General features: G+C 40.7%; 1 protein-coding gene across 1 annotated transcript; it reads right to left on the bottom strand.

The window, feature by feature from the left end:
• Positions 1 to 17,756, bottom strand: rps6kal (ribosomal protein S6 kinase a, like). The gene is made up of 22 exons (XM_032554190.1): positions 16,177 to 17,756; positions 12,410 to 12,469; positions 12,220 to 12,336; positions 12,059 to 12,140; positions 11,887 to 11,967; positions 10,627 to 10,706; positions 9,821 to 9,927; positions 7,913 to 7,950; positions 7,577 to 7,719; positions 7,084 to 7,154; positions 6,845 to 6,933; positions 6,613 to 6,677; positions 6,092 to 6,194; positions 5,845 to 5,969; positions 4,571 to 4,693; positions 4,179 to 4,268; positions 3,917 to 4,075; positions 3,647 to 3,808; positions 3,461 to 3,537; positions 2,822 to 2,939; positions 2,508 to 2,648; positions 1 to 1,299 (listed from the first exon to the last, which is right to left on the bottom strand). The coding sequence occupies exons 1-22, from the start codon at positions 16,201 to 16,203 to the stop codon at positions 1,174 to 1,176; spliced, it is 2,184 nt and encodes a 727-aa protein (XP_032410081.1). The 5' UTR covers positions 16,204 to 17,756; the 3' UTR covers positions 1 to 1,173.
• Between the last annotated feature and the right edge of the window lie 85 nt (positions 17,757 to 17,841).

The raw sequence follows: 17,841 nt of genomic DNA, 5'->3' as shown, positions 1-17,841 counted from the left end.
TGCATGTCCATATGATCTTTAATGTCAATATATACAGACCTTGAAAGAAAAAAATAGAATTTTAAAAATCAAATGAAATAAATACAATATCATACAATTTCCACAATGTCTTTTTGAAGAGATATCGATGGAAATATTTTTTTCTTGAATTCAGCCTCTGGTTCGACGGGGTGCGTCCCGTCCCCCCCAGAGAAATCCCTCCACCTCCACCACATGCTCTTCATCTTTATCATCATCAGACACGTTTACTTAGAGATATATATAGACATATTCATATATATATATATTTTTTATATATTTTCAAAACAAGTCTTTCTACTGTGATTATAACATCATATAACCTTCAAATTCTTGGTATTTTCTTGTCTTCATCAGCAGCGTATGTCACCTTAACTGATACCTCTGCAGTATCACAAACATGAGTCAAATGGAAAGTTTTTAAAAGGGAAAATGAAACACAGGTTCGGTTCAAACATGCATTTATGTTCCCAAAAGTGCTGGTAAATGATTTCGATCCTGAGGGACTTTTGTTTCTCTCTCTTCTTCTTCTTCTCCTTTAAAATCTGCGACAAGCAGAAACTCCTCAATCATTTTGAACATGAACCTCGGTCAATATCATCTCGCCACCACCCTCAATTCATTCTGAAGGAAAATAAAAACAACCGAGTTTGAGAGTGGGGGGGGAGCAAACATGGGAAGGGCGCGAGAACCGAGGAGGATGAGTGACGATGAAGAGCAGTAGGGGGAGGGAGGGGGCACAGTTTGACGAAGCAGCTTTGAATCAGCCAATCACAGTGAAGGAGAATGTCAGCTGGTGTGTTTCTTCCCCGACGTGAGGAAGAGAGAATGGAAAGGCGAGGAGGGTAAGTGCATATGAAAGCTGTGGAAATAAATACAAGTCTGTCTCCCCAGCAGTAACAGGTGTGTGTGTCGTCTATACCTCTTTGGCCGACTTCAAGGTGTTATATTTTGTTTTTTTTTGTCTGCTCTGTGAGCGTTTTATCCGAGTGCTGGACGGGTCAAATAAATTATCTTTTGAAAACAGATATGTCAGGGTTTGGACTGGCCAAGGCTCGGGTCTGAGTGTTTGCATGCTCCTGTGTGTTGGCGAGAGGGAGGCCAGGAACCTGGAGGATGAGCGTTTTCTCTCGGTGTGTGTGTGTGTGTGAGTGTCTACATGTCTGTTGAGGTGAGTTTCTTCATGCTGCGTCTCTGGGCTAAACTGGAAGCCGCCACGGGCTCCAGCACCGGCTGACTGGTCTTCTGACTCAGCGCTGAATAAGTTGCAGCCATGGCTCCCTGGGAAGAAAGAAAAACAAGACGAGAACTATGAATAAGAAAAACCTGCAGATTTCTGTCCTTTTAGCCCATTTAAAATCTAAAATGACTTTAATAAATACTGACTTTATAGATATTTTACGGTGTTCAGGCTTTAGATATGACATCAAGAACGTAAGAAAGGAAGGACAAAAAATTAGAAAAAAGAAAAGTAAAGCAAGAAAAAGAGGAAGAAAAGATACGGAAGAAAGGAAAGCAACTATTAGATTTTATTTTAAATTTTAAAAAATTCCTGACCTTAATTACCTTTTACAATACTCATCTGACCATGGAAAGCACTTAAAGCAAGACCCAAACTATGTACTGCTCACAGTATTCATATATGATTTTTTTTTTAGGGCTAATGCGATCAATCGGATTAATCGCCAACTAATCTAGTAATTAATCAATCGTCAGCTGGGGAATACAAACTCAAAAGAAGGCCATTTGAAATAATTACTGCTCTAGTTATGCTGTTAAGTCAAAAACAACCAAAAAAACAATCTGTACATTTTGCATTTAAGACAAAAAAAGTTTTACTGTAAAAAAAAAATAAATAAATAAATTTAAGGAAAAAAAAAAAATTATATATATATATATATATATATATATACACAGTACAGACCAAAAGTTTGGACACACTTTCTTATTTAATTCAATGAGAAAGTGTGTCCAAACTTTTGGTCTGAACTGTATATGAAAAATACTTTAAATATTAATAAACATTGTACTGTAAGTATGTTCTACTCAGAACTCCAAAAGTATTCAGATCAGGACAAAATAGTCAAAATTAGTGAAGTGGAAGGAAAATGATCTGTGAATTTTGTTTGGGGTTTTTTCTAAGCAATTAAAAATCTGAAAAGTGCAGCAGGCATTTTTATTTCACCTCCTGAGTCGATGCTTTGTAGAACCATCGTTTGCTGCAGTTGCACCTGCACATCTTTTTAAATTTGCCTGGACGAACTTTGCACATCTAGAGGTTGACACCCATCCCTCTGTGCTCAATAACTCATGCTCCATCAGAAACCTCAACTGACTGGACCACTCCGCTACATGACCATCATTTAACGACGCCTGTAGCTCCTTCATTATGTTTCGGATCGTCGTCCTGCTGGTAGCCGAACCTCCACTGATGCTGCCGAGCCGAGAAACGCTCCGTCGGCCAATCAGCCGAGGCGCTCCGGACTCACCTTGACGAGGTGCGGGGCGTCGTGGCGTGTGAGCTGGAAGTGCGGCAGGCTGTCTCTGCACGTGATCCAGGAATGCTTCAGAACCTGCTCGGCCGTGTATCGCTGGTGGGGGTCGACGTGGAGCATGTGGGACAGCAGGTCCTGCAACGGCAATGGCAACAGCTCAGTCGGCACGGTTTACGGTTAACGACCTGTTTCGACGGCGCTTCCCCCTCCGTTAACGGAAAGAGTTCGTCGATTCAGCAAATCAGAACAGTAAAATATGGGAAATAAATTGGATTTGAGAAGGAGAGGAATCCTTCCAGTCGGTGTACCTTGGAGGAGTCCGATACGGTATCCCAGTTTCCACCGGTCAAAGAAAACTTCCCCGATCCTATCCGCAGAAGAATCTCCTCCGGTGTGTCATTTGGCCCGTTAGCGAACGGAGTGTACCTGAACGCCACGAACGGAAAGTTATCTCTTTAGAAAAGTCACTTTATATCGACTCGTTTCACACAGCCATGCACAGCGAGTGATTATTTCGTGGCTGTGAAACAAACTTCCAGAAAACTGCCAAACAGCCGAAACACTGAGTTCCTTTAAATCACCTGTTTAGATCTGCCTTGGAAGCACAACAAATGAAACATTGACCAACATGTTGGACGTGTGTTGATCATTGTGATAACTCCTCAAAATGATAACCGTAAGTTGTTTTTATGACTTTTTTTATTTTTGTGTTTTCGGGATGTAAAGAACTGCCTGATCGCTGAAATGTGCCGTACAAATAAACTTGATTGAACTCTTCTGCTTGGTTTATGCTCCAACATAAGATTCTATTTTCATCATATCTAGGTTTTTACACATCGACACATTTGTATTATTTTATTCATCTCATCTTTTAATTGGTGCTAGTAGTTTTTAAGGCATTCCATTTAAAATGCTGGTTTGTGTAGGAATAATTGAATCCCTCTTACCCTGCCAACATGGTGTACAGAAGAACTCCTAGACTCCATATATCACAGGCGGCATCATAGCCTTGTCGCATTAGTACCTTTAAAGAACAGAAGAACAACAACGCGTAGGCAAAACGGATATATTTATACCAGATTTACTTACCAAATTTAAATCCCACGTTCTGGGAGAGCTACTGGTTTTCTCACCTCTGGTGCCACAAAGTTAGCCGTGTAGCAAGGGGTCAGCAGCAGCCCGTTTCCTCCTCGGAGCTGCTTGGCGAACCCAAAGTCACAGATCCTGATGGAGTCGGGATTCCCGGAGTCGTCCATGTAGAGGATGTTGCTGGGCTTCAGGTCTCGATGTACCACCTGAGGAGAAGCAGGAGATCGTATACGACGAGTCAGAACACCCCCTCCGTTTATATATGCGCGTGTGTGTGTAGGTGTGTGTGTGTGTTTGCTAAAGTGCTGCCTCACCCCTTGGCAGTGGAGGTAGTCGACGGTCTTTGTGATGGTGTAGAGAACAGCGCTGGCCTCTCTTTCGGAGAAAAACTTCTGCCTGAGGATCCGGTCCAGCAGCTCCCCGCCCTTCATCAGCTCAGTCACCAGGTACACGTACCTGTCCTCGTCGTACACCTGCAACACACACACACACACACATCAGGAGATTGTTTTTTTAAAATTTAAATGTATATTTTTATTACAAACGCTTGACAGTTCACAGGTAATTGTTACCGACATCTTTCAGAGTGATGATGTTGGGGTGCTGTCCGTATCGCATCAGGATTTCAATCTCCTCTGAGGGGTCCCTCTTACTTTTATCAATGATCTGGAGGGAAACAAATAAAAACAAAACAGAAGTGAGTTAGTTTCAAGGCTAGAAAAAATAATAATAATAATAAAAAAAAACATTTTCTTTAAGCAAATTCAAATGGAAAAACAAATGCAAAGCTAAAGCCACACTGCCCTCTGCTGGCGGTCCAACCAGATTCAACATCACAGGTTCGACTACAAAAAGGTTCAAACATTTAAACTCACTAAAGCAGCTTCCCGGAAACACTGATTACATTGATGCCGTTACAAAAGAGCCTGAATAAAAACCAAAAGTAAAAGCAAGTCATGAAATGCTACCTTCACAGCATAATCGGCTCCAGAAACCCTGTGCACGCAGCGCTTGCAGATGGAGTACGAGCCGACTCCGATGTCTTCCTGGAGCTCGTACAGATCGGAGAACTTGGTGGAGCCCCCGTGCACCTGCAGCAGACAGACGGATGGACGGACGGCAGCGAAGTTTAGATTTAGATACATGCAGCCATAACCAAGGACAAGGGAATAGTTGCTCCAACGCCTGGATATAAGATACCAACGCTCCTCTGACGGCTGATGAGTGACAAAATGATGAAGATATCTCATGAGTTTACATCTGTTACAAACAAGATTTTTAACAACTTATCGCGTGAACAAACACATCCACGCGTGATACTTATGTAATGGGAAACACAGCAATCGTAAAATTTTGTTGTTTTTTTTGACACTATCCGAATATCGTAATGGAAACACGGCTGCCGTTTCACTACAGCAGCCTAATTCAATTCATCCGGGTGTTCAGTGCACAATTTGAATAATTTATTACAAGACTTCTGTTGGGCTTGGCTCTGTAACGATCACACAACAAACAACCTCAATAGCGTTTACAACAGGAATGTGATGCCATGACAACGATTCCAAACATGCAGTCGTGGTGAACGGCTGACATCAAAGCATGTCGATACGTTGGAATGGCCTAGTCAAAGTCCAATTGAAAATCACTGCCAAGATTTAAAAGAAAACAATGTTGAGACCGAGAAAGTACTGACACGAGAGTTGAACGAATCCGCAAAGCACACTTTTCAGATTTGAACGAGTGAAAGAAAGGAAATCGGTGTATTTTTCTGCTGCTAGACTACTGCAATTACCATTACTAGCAAATGTTTCCTACACTGCAAAAACACAAAATATTACCAAGTATTTTTGTTCCAGTTTCTATGGAAAATATCTTACTTCGCTTGAAATAACAGAAAACTAACTGACGACTAAATTTTCAGCAAGATATAGGAGCTTGTTTTAAGAAAATAATTCCTTAATATTGATGAAAAAGCACTAATGCCACTGGCTGATTATTTCACTAAAACCATGTGACAAATGTCTTGTTATAAGTGAAATAATCTGCCAATGGAGCTAGTGCTTTTTCATCAATACTAAGGAATTATTGACTTAAAACCATCTTGTTTTTCTTGCTGAAAAGTTCCTTCTAAGTTCATTTTGCCTTATTCCAAGTGTAGTGAGACATTTTCACTGGGATCTTGTGCTTTTTCCAGTGCAGCTTACTCAAGCGGAGGTGTGACAGAGGACTTGTGGGCGTTAACCTGAACTATGGGGAGAATGCTGAGCAGCGGGGAGCTCTTGTTCTCGTCCATCGGAGCCGGAGCGACGAAGCTGAAGCCTTTGAAGAGTTGGTGGGCATTGGCGCTGGGTGGGATGCCCGGGGAGTCTGAACACACAGAAACCACCCGTCACACGGACAGACAGCCGGTAAAAGCGTTTCCATGGCTACAGGAGCGGCTTCTCGCTTAAAAAAATATATTAAAAATTTAAAAATTTGGACGTGTGTACCTTTAGGCGTTTTTGCAGTGAACTCGGGATCAAAGCAGAAAGTGTCGTCCGGTTTACCAGCTGCGGGTTTGAACGGGGGCTGGAGTTCTCTTCTGAACAGTTTCTGGTTGGAAACACACACACACACACACACACATTAACACAAGTCAAAAATCAAACCCTAACACATGCTGGATGGAGAGTGAGAACATGCGCTCAAGAGAAGTCAAGCGCTCTCGCAGATTAACCCCTCCAATCCCCTGAACGGCTAACACCGGCCAATAGCGTCCCGCCGGCTCTTAAACGCTCACACAAGGCTATTAGTGCACACACAGCGAGAACTGGACTGCTGCCCAGACTCCCCCACACACACACACACACACATAAAAAAACCTAGCTCCTGTGGCCAGCACTGATGGCTACTGGTTATGAAGCCAAACGATTGGAAGGTGTGAAGCCTCAACAGAAGCTGCAGAGTGGTGTGTGTGCTCGTCTGTGTGGGATTGTGAGAAACATGAGCGAGGGTGTGTGTGTGTGCTCACATTCCAGTCGATGGTGGAAAAGAAAGCGTGCCGTTTGATCTCCTCCACTCCATCGGGCCCGGCCCCTAAAGACACAAATCATTTTGGTTCAGTTAACCTGAATTCATTATTAGTTTTCTTCATTTCTCTCTCTCTCTCTCTCTCTCTGGTCGTCTGCATGTTGTTTTACCTGGATGCTAAATAGTCAACAACCTGCAGCTAAGAGCTTCGTGTCAACAGTCAGCCTCCTTACCCAGTCTGTTAGCGGGGTTGCGTTTAAACAGCATTCGCAGCAAACTCTGGGCTTCCAAACTTAGGAACTGTGGCATTCCCAACTTAGCTCTGAGTGGGAAGAGAAACACGGAGCAACAAGTGATCGTGGGCAACGAGAGAGGCAACGAGAGGAGGCAACCGACGTTCGCTACCTACAAACTCCGCACATTCACAACGTGCCGTTACGCAAGTCGGAGCGTGACACGTGGAAGGACTCACTTGAGAATCATGTTCATGGTCTCGTTCCGGTCTTTCCCTTGGAAAGGTAACGTCCCCGTTAGCATCTCAAACTGCAAATAAACATTTAAAAACCTGAATTAGATTTTTTTTAAATGTGCTGAATACTCACTTTGTCATTTTAAGATAAACTTCATTGTGTTTTTGTGAGATTTGATGAGACAACCCAGTAAAAAAGTAGCGCAGAAATGTAAAATGGATGCAAAAAGAGAAAGTTTACTTTGCACGTTTACAGACTGGGACTTGCCGATAAATTGATTTTAATCCACTGATTAACATTTTTTGTAAGATTTAATTTTTGGAAATTTTGTAGCCCCCTGAGTGTTAATAATGTTTAGGGTTATTTTCCTGATGGAAAATATCTGTGGCTGTAACTTGACAGAAAGTGAAACGGATCACACTTTTGTGTGGAACATTAATAGGAAGTGAATAAAAACACATCAAGTCATGAAGCGATTCTGGCGAGCTGACGCACCATAAGGACTCCCAGAGACCACCAGTCTGCGCTCTGCGTGTGTCCTCTTCTGTTGACCACCTCAGGGGCCATATACTCCACCGTACCACAGAAGGAATACGCCTTCTTATCAGCATCGACTGACTCTTTACTCAAGCCAAAGTCTGCACAGAAAGGAAATAAAATAAGGGGAATAAAAGATATGATTTTGTTTTTTTACCAAAAGGATCTGCATTAGGTCTTGGATAATATCTGACACCAACAGAATTGATGCAGTGTTTATAAAAGTAAGAAATTGCCAACTTGATAAACACTTCTAAACAAGATGTTACGCATACGGAGTTCAAAAAGGCGTACCTGTTAACTTTATATGTCCAGCTTCATCGAGTAAGATGCTGAAAGAGAAGTTATGACACGGTTCAGCTTCAAATATCCATTTTTTCAGGAGAAGCTCTGAAGAAACAACATGCAGTTTCCTTTTGTGTAAAACACTTGACACGCAGCAGACCTCGAAGTTGAGAGTTTTTCTTTCGCGGAGTTCTGACAGATCAGAGAGCTACACTTCAACTCGCATGGAAAGAAACTAAAATAAAAACTTTTTCAGCAAATTCTGCTGAAAACAGCACCAATACTAGCTCCTTATAGGTCTGTTTATCACTAACTTGCAGTTTTTTAAAGAGACATTTAATCCAGGTTTTTCATCCTGGAGTCAATATACAACAAATCATTTGGGAAATTGTTCAAATTTAGAGCTCGGTGCAAACGTTTGAATCCATTACAGGTTTCTTACGAATCACGCAGAGTAAAAAAAAAAAAAAAAATGTAATGCAAGTTTCCACTCTCGAAGAGTAAAACTTCAATTTGTAAAGATCACTTAACACCCGAACTGGAAGACAATTTAAATATCCAAAATAAAACACGACAACCAAAATCACTAAATCAAACAGAAATATTTTTTTTTTAAAACACACAAATAACCAAAATCATAAAGATTGTAAACAAAATTGCCTTTCGATGATCAAACCGGAAACGGTTGAGCTCATTTTAATTTATCATGCCATGAACTGACTGATTGCTTATTGTGATAGAAAGAAAAATGTTAAGGACGGAGAGGGCAACAACATTAAAAACCCTCCAATGTCAACATGTAGAGCCTCAAATTCTGACACTGAAATCATTAATACATCTGACATATTCTGTGTCTCATTCTAAATAACCTAAATGTATTTAGAGATTGACATACAGTACAGACCAAAAGTTTGGACACACCTTCTAATTCAATGGGTTTTCTTTATTTTCATGACTATTTATAAGGCAAGAAATCCCACTTATTAACCTGACAGGGCACACCTATGAAGTGAAAACCATTTCAGGTGACGACCTCTTGAAGCTCATCAAGAAAATGCAGAGTGTGTGCAAAGCAGTAATCACAGCAAAAGGTTGCTACTTTGAAGAAACTAGAATATAAGGGGTATTTTCAGTTGTTTTACACTTTTTTGTTTAGTGCATATTTCCACATGTGTTATTCATAGTTTTGATGCCTTCAGTGTGAATCTACAATGTCAATAGTCATGAAAATAAAGGAAACTCATTGAATTAAAAGGTGTGTCCAAACTTTTGGTCTGTACTGTAGATACAGACATAAAAAAATAGATATAAAGAAATAAAGAGAGAAAACCTGACATCCAAAAAACAGAACAACAAAAAAGTTAACTCTACCATTACTGGTTCAGTTTCAAGGAGAATTAAGCCGTTACTTTGCAAAAACTGCTAACGTCAAATATTAAGAAGCAGTGATTTAATTTATGCGATTCTTTATCTATAATTCCGACCATATGTGAAATTGTGAAAACTTGTTGGAAATTCAAAACTGTGCATTACTTGATTTTATTTTTTAATCATCCAAGTTATGCACCGTGTCATCGTTCCATTCTGAGAATACCACTTTAATATAATGTGGCACAAAAGGCCTACGACTAGTGTATGCAAAGTTCCCACTGGCACTAAATATTCAGAATAAAATATTCATTGTAAAGATAGAAAAACCCGAGTAAAAAACTAATTCAATCAGCCAAAAAAAAAAGAAAAAGAAAAAGTAAATATATATAATAAAAATACAAGTATTCTAGACTCAAACAGTTTCCGAATACAAAATTTCAAACACTTTCAAATGAAATTATCAGTAACCTGAGACATATAAGGCAGTATAATGGGTATGTGGTGCAGTTCATGTGTACATGCAAACAGGCCAGAAATCATTCATACTTCTCTGGCTTGAGATCTCTGTAAACTATGCCCAGGCTGTGCAGATGGTCGAGGGCCAGAGCCAGCTCTGCAAGGTAGAATTTCACATCTTCCTCTGTAAACATAACCTAATAAGAACTGGAAAGATTTACTCTCTGAACTCCAAGGAGAAATTCAGCAGCAAGAGTGAAAACACACAAACAAAATCAACATTGAGCAGCAGTTGTCACAAAATGGGCAATATGGTCACAACATCGACATTTCGGAGAGGCGACACGACTCGACGGCGCCGCCGCGTTGTTTGTAAGACGAGGTCAATCCGGAGATCGGACGCTCGTTGTTTGAGAGCTGAGAAAGGCATCAGGAAAGAGTCGTGCTGAGCTGGTAAGTGACCAGCATCTGCTGATGTAAACGCATATCTACAGTACGTGCCCAGAAAAAGAGTCCGCTTCCAAGACATGATTTGAAAATGTACAGGCAGTCAGAAAACCAGTCGGGGACAAATGAGTTGGCAGCACTCACGCTCGTATAATAAGGATAAAAAAAATAAATACATTTTAAAAAGCAAAGCACGCTAAATCTACACCAGCTCAATTTGTAGCCGTCATCTAAACTCCTCTGGGTTTAAGAATGAGCATCGAGGCATCTGCTGTGCTGATTTTACACAAACATGACTTGGAAATAAATATGTATTATTCACAATTCTTGCTTGTTTTTCTTGGAAAGAAAAACAAGATGAAATAAGAAGAAAGTTTTTAAGGCTTCAATCAGAAAACGGAGCAACGTTGACAGCAAAAGTAAATACAGATATTTATGAATGAGCTTACCTCTTTGGATAAGCGAGTGAATACATCCCCTCCCCTGAGAAAGTCCAGTATTAAATACAATTTCCCTTCTGTCTGAAAGGCTGCAGAGGTAAAAATAAATACATACAAAAATATCAGCTGAAGTGCTCAATAACTGCTCAACAGCCTCCAAAATATTTTAATGAAATATACGGAAAAGGATAAGAAAAGTTTCAGTGACCGTCAGGAACTTAACCTGAGTCTGATAGTATTAGTAGTTTGATCCTTTTGGAGCGTATATGCTTCTTAACAGAATGCCAAGTAGGAAAGAAAACAGCAATGATCTTTTCTTATCCTTTTCTTATCCAGGAAGCAATTCCTGTTGACATGGACTCTGGCAACAGCTTCCCAAACATGCTGAAGTCCAGCATTCCAAACATTTAAAAGACGGTCACTATGATTCAAATTTCATCAAATTTCAGACAATACCAGGCTCAGAGAAATTGCTTGAAGGCCAATAACTACATGTAGGGTGTCTGCAGGTTTCAATAAGTCAAATTAAATATTTTTAAAGACCTTTCTGATGCCACCTGGATGAAATTTAAGACAACAAAAAAAAAACTATAATTACAGAGGGTGATTGGGGAATTGTGCTGCGTTACACTGCATGTCTGTCTACAGCCTTAAGTATCTTTATGAAAACAAATATCTCTGCCACATTGTTTTTAAAAAACAAAAACATGCGGTTTCAGAAAAATTTTCATCCACATGAACTCGCACAAATACACCAATGAGTGTTTCAAATATGCCACACCCATAGAGGGCAGTGTAGCACAAAGCTGAAACCTATCAGCCAATCAGATTGCTTCAAAACAACCATGACTTCCTGTTGGGAATTAAACAGATAAATAGGTTGAAGTACTTTTTAAATAGAGTATTTGAATATAAAGTTAATAAAACACAAGACAATGTCGATTGGGAGTCGTGTCAAAGCGAGTACGTGGATATATTAGCGCAATGTTTGATGCAAACCGTAAATTTCAGTTTTCTCATTTACACACGCTTTTATAAATAATCATTTTTGGCGATGTTAAACTAAAGGTAAATTGTTTTCGTGTGGATGAAAATGCATAAAACCGTTTCAGTTTTCCCAGATATCCATCTATGTATGGACTAAGCAGAAAACATCATTTTCAAGTTGCTATTGCTAAAGGTGGTGAACAGTTCGGGTCCACTTAAGTTTCTCCCATGACAGAACCAACTAGCTTTACTCTTATAAGTGTATACTTGTCTGTTTCTTACCATAGTGCAATTTCACTATGAAGGGATGATTAACTTCCACTAAAATGTCTCTTTCCATCTTAGTGCGAACTCTGTCCCTGACTGGAGAGACGAACAGAACATACTTAGAAAAAAAATCAGCAAAAAAGTCAACTTTTTTTTTTCTGCTGCGATACGACAAACACGGCATTACCTTTCAAAGATGCTTTTTTTAGTACTTTCATTGCATATAACTGTCCACCATCTGGACCCACGATCTTTCGGACGAGAAACACCTGAAAGCCAAAGAGAAAACACTCAAAGAGGGAGGCAGATGTCAGCTCTGACAGAAGCACTCTTGATTACTTTCCTTACCTTGCCAAAAGAGCCCTGACCGAGGACTTTAAGAAGCTCAAACTGAGACGGATCCGCTTTCTCACAGCCCTCTTTCACATGATGGGTGATGGGAATCTCTTTATACGTGCCGTCTTCCTGCGCGAACGATATCGGGATGAGACGAAAACACTCGCACACGAGGGGTGGAAGGTGCGCCGCCGCTACTTACACAGTGTGAGAAAGACTCTTCCTCCTCCATTGGCTCGTCCATGATCTGATGTCCATTGACCTGCGGCCAGATCAGCAGAAAAAGTTCATCAGCCCCGTCGACAGCAGCGGACGACTTCTCAAAGCCTGCTCATCGTTGTTTTGTTTGTTGTTTTTTTTTTTGTCGGGGGCGAGAATATGACTGCAGCTGCCGCACGCCCACTCGCATGATGGAAGATTGAACAGATGAAATCGATGAGTCACATGCGATACGGCCGCGCTTTTAACTCCTCAAAACCGAGGCTGTATTTGTTGTCAAACAGTATGGAGTCCATTCTTTAATCTGGCCCAGCTGTCTGGCTCCCGTCCGGGCCCCCGTAAAGCCCCTCGGTATTAGCAGTCTGGCTTAATCCCCGGCCGGTGCAAAAACAACACCCCTGACCGGCCACGCTCGGCGTTCAGCCTCGACTCGCTGCAGCTCCTTCTGCTCATGATGAAAACATGGGAGTTTTATTTTTCTGCTTCAGTTTACTCATATTTACAAAAAGGAGGAGTCTGTCTCCTTTCCTCACTGAAAAAAATAAAATAAAATAATTTTAGAAATAAACGCAACAAATCAGGAGCGGGTGAAAATCAAGCACAACAAGAAAACTCTACCAGAATAATATCACCGTCAACATTTCACCTCAGCCTCAGCATTGTGTACTGATGTGCTTGTGTGCGCTGAATTCCAGCAAGGCTCTGAAGAGGGAGAATGAGTCATAGCCGCTACGTGAGCCCACTCAGTGGGCGGAGCCACCGGCATGCACTCTTGTGCATCCAACACAACGGAGGCCAGCGGAGCACGTTTCAGCCGCAACGGTGCAAAACATCCAGATTATCAAAAGGTGAACCCGTCTGAGCCCAGCAAGGCGCTGAACAGACTCCAAAAAGGAGAGAAGAAGAAAAAAGAAAAAAAAACAACAACCACCTTGGTGCGACCGGTTAAGATGTAAACATCCAGGCCCGGACAGAAAGCCTGGGCAACGCTTGTGTCATAATTCACACATTCACTCCCACCTTTGCTGTGGCTCATCGCGGCTTGCAGCCCACACTCGCGGCGCTCTGAGCCTTTTTCAGCCCCCCTTTCAGACCGTCGCAAAGACATCTAATCTTGAATTCACAAAGATAAATAAAAGCCAAAAGTGACACAAAGTGAATTGAAGAGGATGGATACTCAAAGTTTGGAATAGAAAAGTGATCCCTCATATATCAGTGAATCGCTGCAGATTTAAGTCCCAAAGGTCATCAGCGATTGGCTAAAATAGTGAAAAGTCACTTATTAAATGATGCATCTACTGTAAGTTTTGGACAAATGCTTTGATATATAAATAGGAGTCAATCATAAACAATAGGATTTTTAAAATATTTTTTACATTTGGTAGTTTTTTGTTATTTGTTTCCAGCTTCTGGACAAAGTTCAATTAAAATCTACTTTTATTTTTTAAAACTGTGATGGATTTCCATACACTAGATCAGAGAAGGAGACATTTTTATTTTGCATGTAAAAAAAAAAAATTGACCAAAATAGTTATGCTTCTTATAATGAGATTTAGTATTGATCATATCTCTAAATTTAAATTAATGATTAACTACTGACAATATTACCAGTAGTGGCTTTTGGCTTTTTTCTCCGTTTTCTCCACTGGTTGTGTAAATATCATCAACTGGAAAATATGATTAAATGAATTTACTGTGTGCAGTTTAGTGACATCAATCACAGTTCTTTTAAAGTAACTGGTGTCTTAAAGAAGCCCGTTTCAAATGGGAATTTTTCTCCAAGTTCAAAATCAGTAGTTGTTTGTGACGCCCAGTCACAGCCATACAGTTACTTAAAAAAGTGGTAAGAAAAAGTTGGTTTTTTTAAATCATCATTTTTTATCATTATATCAATAGCAATACTAAACATTATGCTAAAATTCAAAGCCCATATTACCCACCCTTTCTGTCAAGCGTCTATTATCTAAACCAGAATAGTCCTGAGACTATAAAAAAAACCTCAGAAATGATAACCTGGGCATACAAAAAAAGAAGAGCAGTGAGGAAGGTGCGCTACTTTTTATAAAAAATTCAGATACATCTCTTAAGATAATAGAAAAAGCAGTGAACATTTTTCCACAATATATTCTATACCAATCCGGATTTTGATGACTATAAAATCATTTACTTTTCAAAACTGTAGGAACTACAGATGAATTGATCACTTTTTGATGTCAATTTGATTTGTTATTTTGAGCTGACAGATAAGAGAAAGTGTGCAACTTTTTCTCTTATTTGTAGTAAACCTCTAGTAGTCTTACATCCATAACATAACATAATAAAATAATAATAATATATGTTTCTCACCTTTATGTGATTTTTATGAAGTCAGAGAATTGCAACTTGCAACTCTTTGGTTCCAAAGTCAAAAATAGTGGGAGTAGTTAGCTTAGCTGAGTTTAATTAATCAGAGTAAAAGCTTATCTGAATCTAAATTTGTCTTGAAGATTAAGGAAACGTTTTAGAAACTGAAAGAAAACAGAACAATAAACAGAAAATCTTTTGACTCCTCAACCGTAACAAGCAGACGATTATGGTAAAAGAAAGAATGGAAGAGGCTGCTCTAATCATAATGTGGCTTTAAACCCCTCACCGTCAGTCAGTCAGAAATTATTGGACTGGAGGTACGAAGAACAATCCCCGAGATAAGCAGGTTCAGGACTGTGGAGATGGTTCTGCTTCACTTGGAAACCTTCCTTAGCTTCAAAAAAATATGCAATCACACACTAAAACAAACCAAAGTTGTGACAGTGCATGAATTTAGACGTGTTCTTACATCTAATCATAGGAGTCATGAAATATAAAGGAAGATTTCAATTAAATTACTGCATGTGAAACTATATCGAACTAGTTGTTCAACAGTTTTATAAACATTTGGGAAAAGTTGTCTGGTCGTCATTATTTTAAAGATACTCGAAAGAATTGCCTCAAATTATAGGTTAAACTTAAAAACTGGTTCATCTTCTTAAAATAACTAATAGTTTGTGATTTTTAGCTGAGGAAGCGCTGACTTTTATTTTAAATCCCCATGATTTCACACATGACTTTAAAATGTTATAATTGCCTGTAACCGTTCCATATATTCATATAATCTCGGCATTATTTGACAGCCATGTCATTCCTGTTGACAAACCAACGCTAAAGTTGTACAGCAGTCTGATTAAATGCCGGACAGAACCGCAAACTAAAAACACAAACAAACAAAACACAAAAAAAACACAAAAGCTGGATCAAAAAGTTTATTTTATATAAACGACACACTTAATTAGCCCGTAATTACTTATTTTACGGGGTTTGTTCATAACTTGTCACTAACTTTCAAGGCAACAAGAAATTAGCCAACAAGCTAGCAAATGCTAATGCTAAATGCGCTTTGCTAGCTATGAAGTAAACTCCCCCAGAGCTGTTAAAAGAGCAACAAATGCCAAAATGAAGCGCTTGTTTGAATGGATAAAAACCGCAGCTGGTGCATAAAGGTAAAAATGATCCGTGAAAGTCCAAACAGACTGTCGCGAAACAAACATGCGGCGTCGGAGCGGTTGGATTAAATATAACCAGCTGTTAGCCCGAGCTAACGCGTTAGCATGCATCACAGTGCGCTGCAAATCGTGACGCCAGCACCAGCACAACACGGCTAACTCAACTGGACGTCACAGCGCCAAAAACAATGCCGATAAGATTGGTATGCAAAGCACGCATTTGTCCACTCACCTCGCTGCTAACGCTGTTTACCTCCATCTTGTGCCAGGATTCCTCTCTCCAAGTCTAAGGCATCGTAGTCGACCTAGACCCCCTCTCCACGCTGCATGTCTTCCCCTCTCTGTGGACGTCCGCGCGGCTTGCTCTGCTTCGCTGTCCGGGTGCCCTGGGTCGAGTGGCTGCGGACCGCTGTCGGGAAGGGATGCGAGCTCGACGCAGGGGGGAGTGTTGGTGTCGCCGACAGGATCATAAGCTCGCAGAGAGCACCGCTCACCCTGCCATGGAGATGCGAATATGGCGGCTACTGTGGTACCTGACCGTCGGTGAATGAGAGTTTATTGACGTATATTATGACGCAGCTCAGTTAAGGATTTCCCCCAGTCCAAAGCAGAGCAGCAGCTCTCCAGACTGAGAGGAGGGGAGCGTGGATGCGCTGCTGCTGCTGCTGCGGGGGGGGATTTGGTGCTGTGTGTCACACGCTGTGAATGACACACGCACACATCCGGTGGACGGACGTCTTGGCTTGCGACTGAAATGGAAGTCGCCCCGCCGTGACATGCGAGGAGTCCCACGAATTCCTGACGCAGATTTCGACGGGTTCCCACGGTTCCGAGCTGTGTAAGTTGATTGTTTCAAAGCGGGCGCAGCGTAAGCTCGCCCATGCCTAATTCAGGTGGGAAGTAAGAGGCTTTAAGGCTCATCCACTTTCCCTCTTCAGCGCTCCCACCCACCAGCAGCGGCCTCGTTAAGTGAGGTGAGACACGGGGACAAGCTGAATAATACAGGCCTGCATTTGTAAACAAATGGCTGTTTCGGCTCTGATGCTGAGACACACCAAGACATAATTGAGGAAACCCCTCGCGTGAACTTAAGATATTAAAATAAATGTGTACCCTATTCAGCATAATCTCCCACTAAACAAATCTGTTCAAATATGCCATTGTTTTCATCTATAAATTCTTTAGGCCGGTCAGTTTTTATTCACTTCCTGTTTCAGTGCGGTCTAAAAGTGACTCTAAGCTGCTCTTCAAAATGGAAAACACTAGAAAACGTGTTATTCGAGTAAGGCGAGATGTGCGTCAATCTTTTATCTTCCTCGCGTTTATTGTCAGAGTGGTAATTAAAATGCCTTTGAACGTGAAACAAGCTTAACTTGCTGAAATTCAAGTTGCGTTGGATGGTAAGGGAAGAAAGAAAAATGTTCTTGCGGGACACTGGGGTAAAGTTTTGACGTTCCATGGTCACGAATCTAAACCTTTGGAGTTTGTTAAACTCCTCTTGAACTTAACAGGAAGTGTGTAATTTGCTCACATGATGGTAAGACTGGATCTTTGTGGTAACAGACTGCCAAGCAAGGTTTGGAATGATGAAAAAGGATAAACATGTGGATTTAAACACCTTCTTTTCCCCATTGTTGACTATGATGGGGGATCCTATCGCTCTTTCAAAGGACCAATAGGAGTCTGAAAACCTAGAGGCATCAGCCAACCAATAAACTCGCCTGGATCTGCATTTAGGCACCATTCCAGACTTGAATAGAGTTGAAAAGGCAAAACTTAGAATCAAATCTTACTTTGTTACTCTACTATGTTTTCATGGTGTAAAGCTATTTGAACTGCTTTGTTGGTGAAAGATGCTACACAAATAAATAAACTTGACTTCTGCGGTTTCAGTTTG

The sequence above is a fragment of the Xiphophorus hellerii genome, chromosome 23, assembly GCF_003331165.1.
Source record: "Xiphophorus hellerii strain 12219 chromosome 23, Xiphophorus_hellerii-4.1, whole genome shotgun sequence".
NCBI classification, from domain to species: Eukaryota; Metazoa; Chordata; class Actinopteri; order Cyprinodontiformes; family Poeciliidae; genus Xiphophorus; species Xiphophorus hellerii.
Note: the sequence above shows the minus strand (reverse complement) of the source record. Positions and strands in the feature narration are given on the sequence as shown.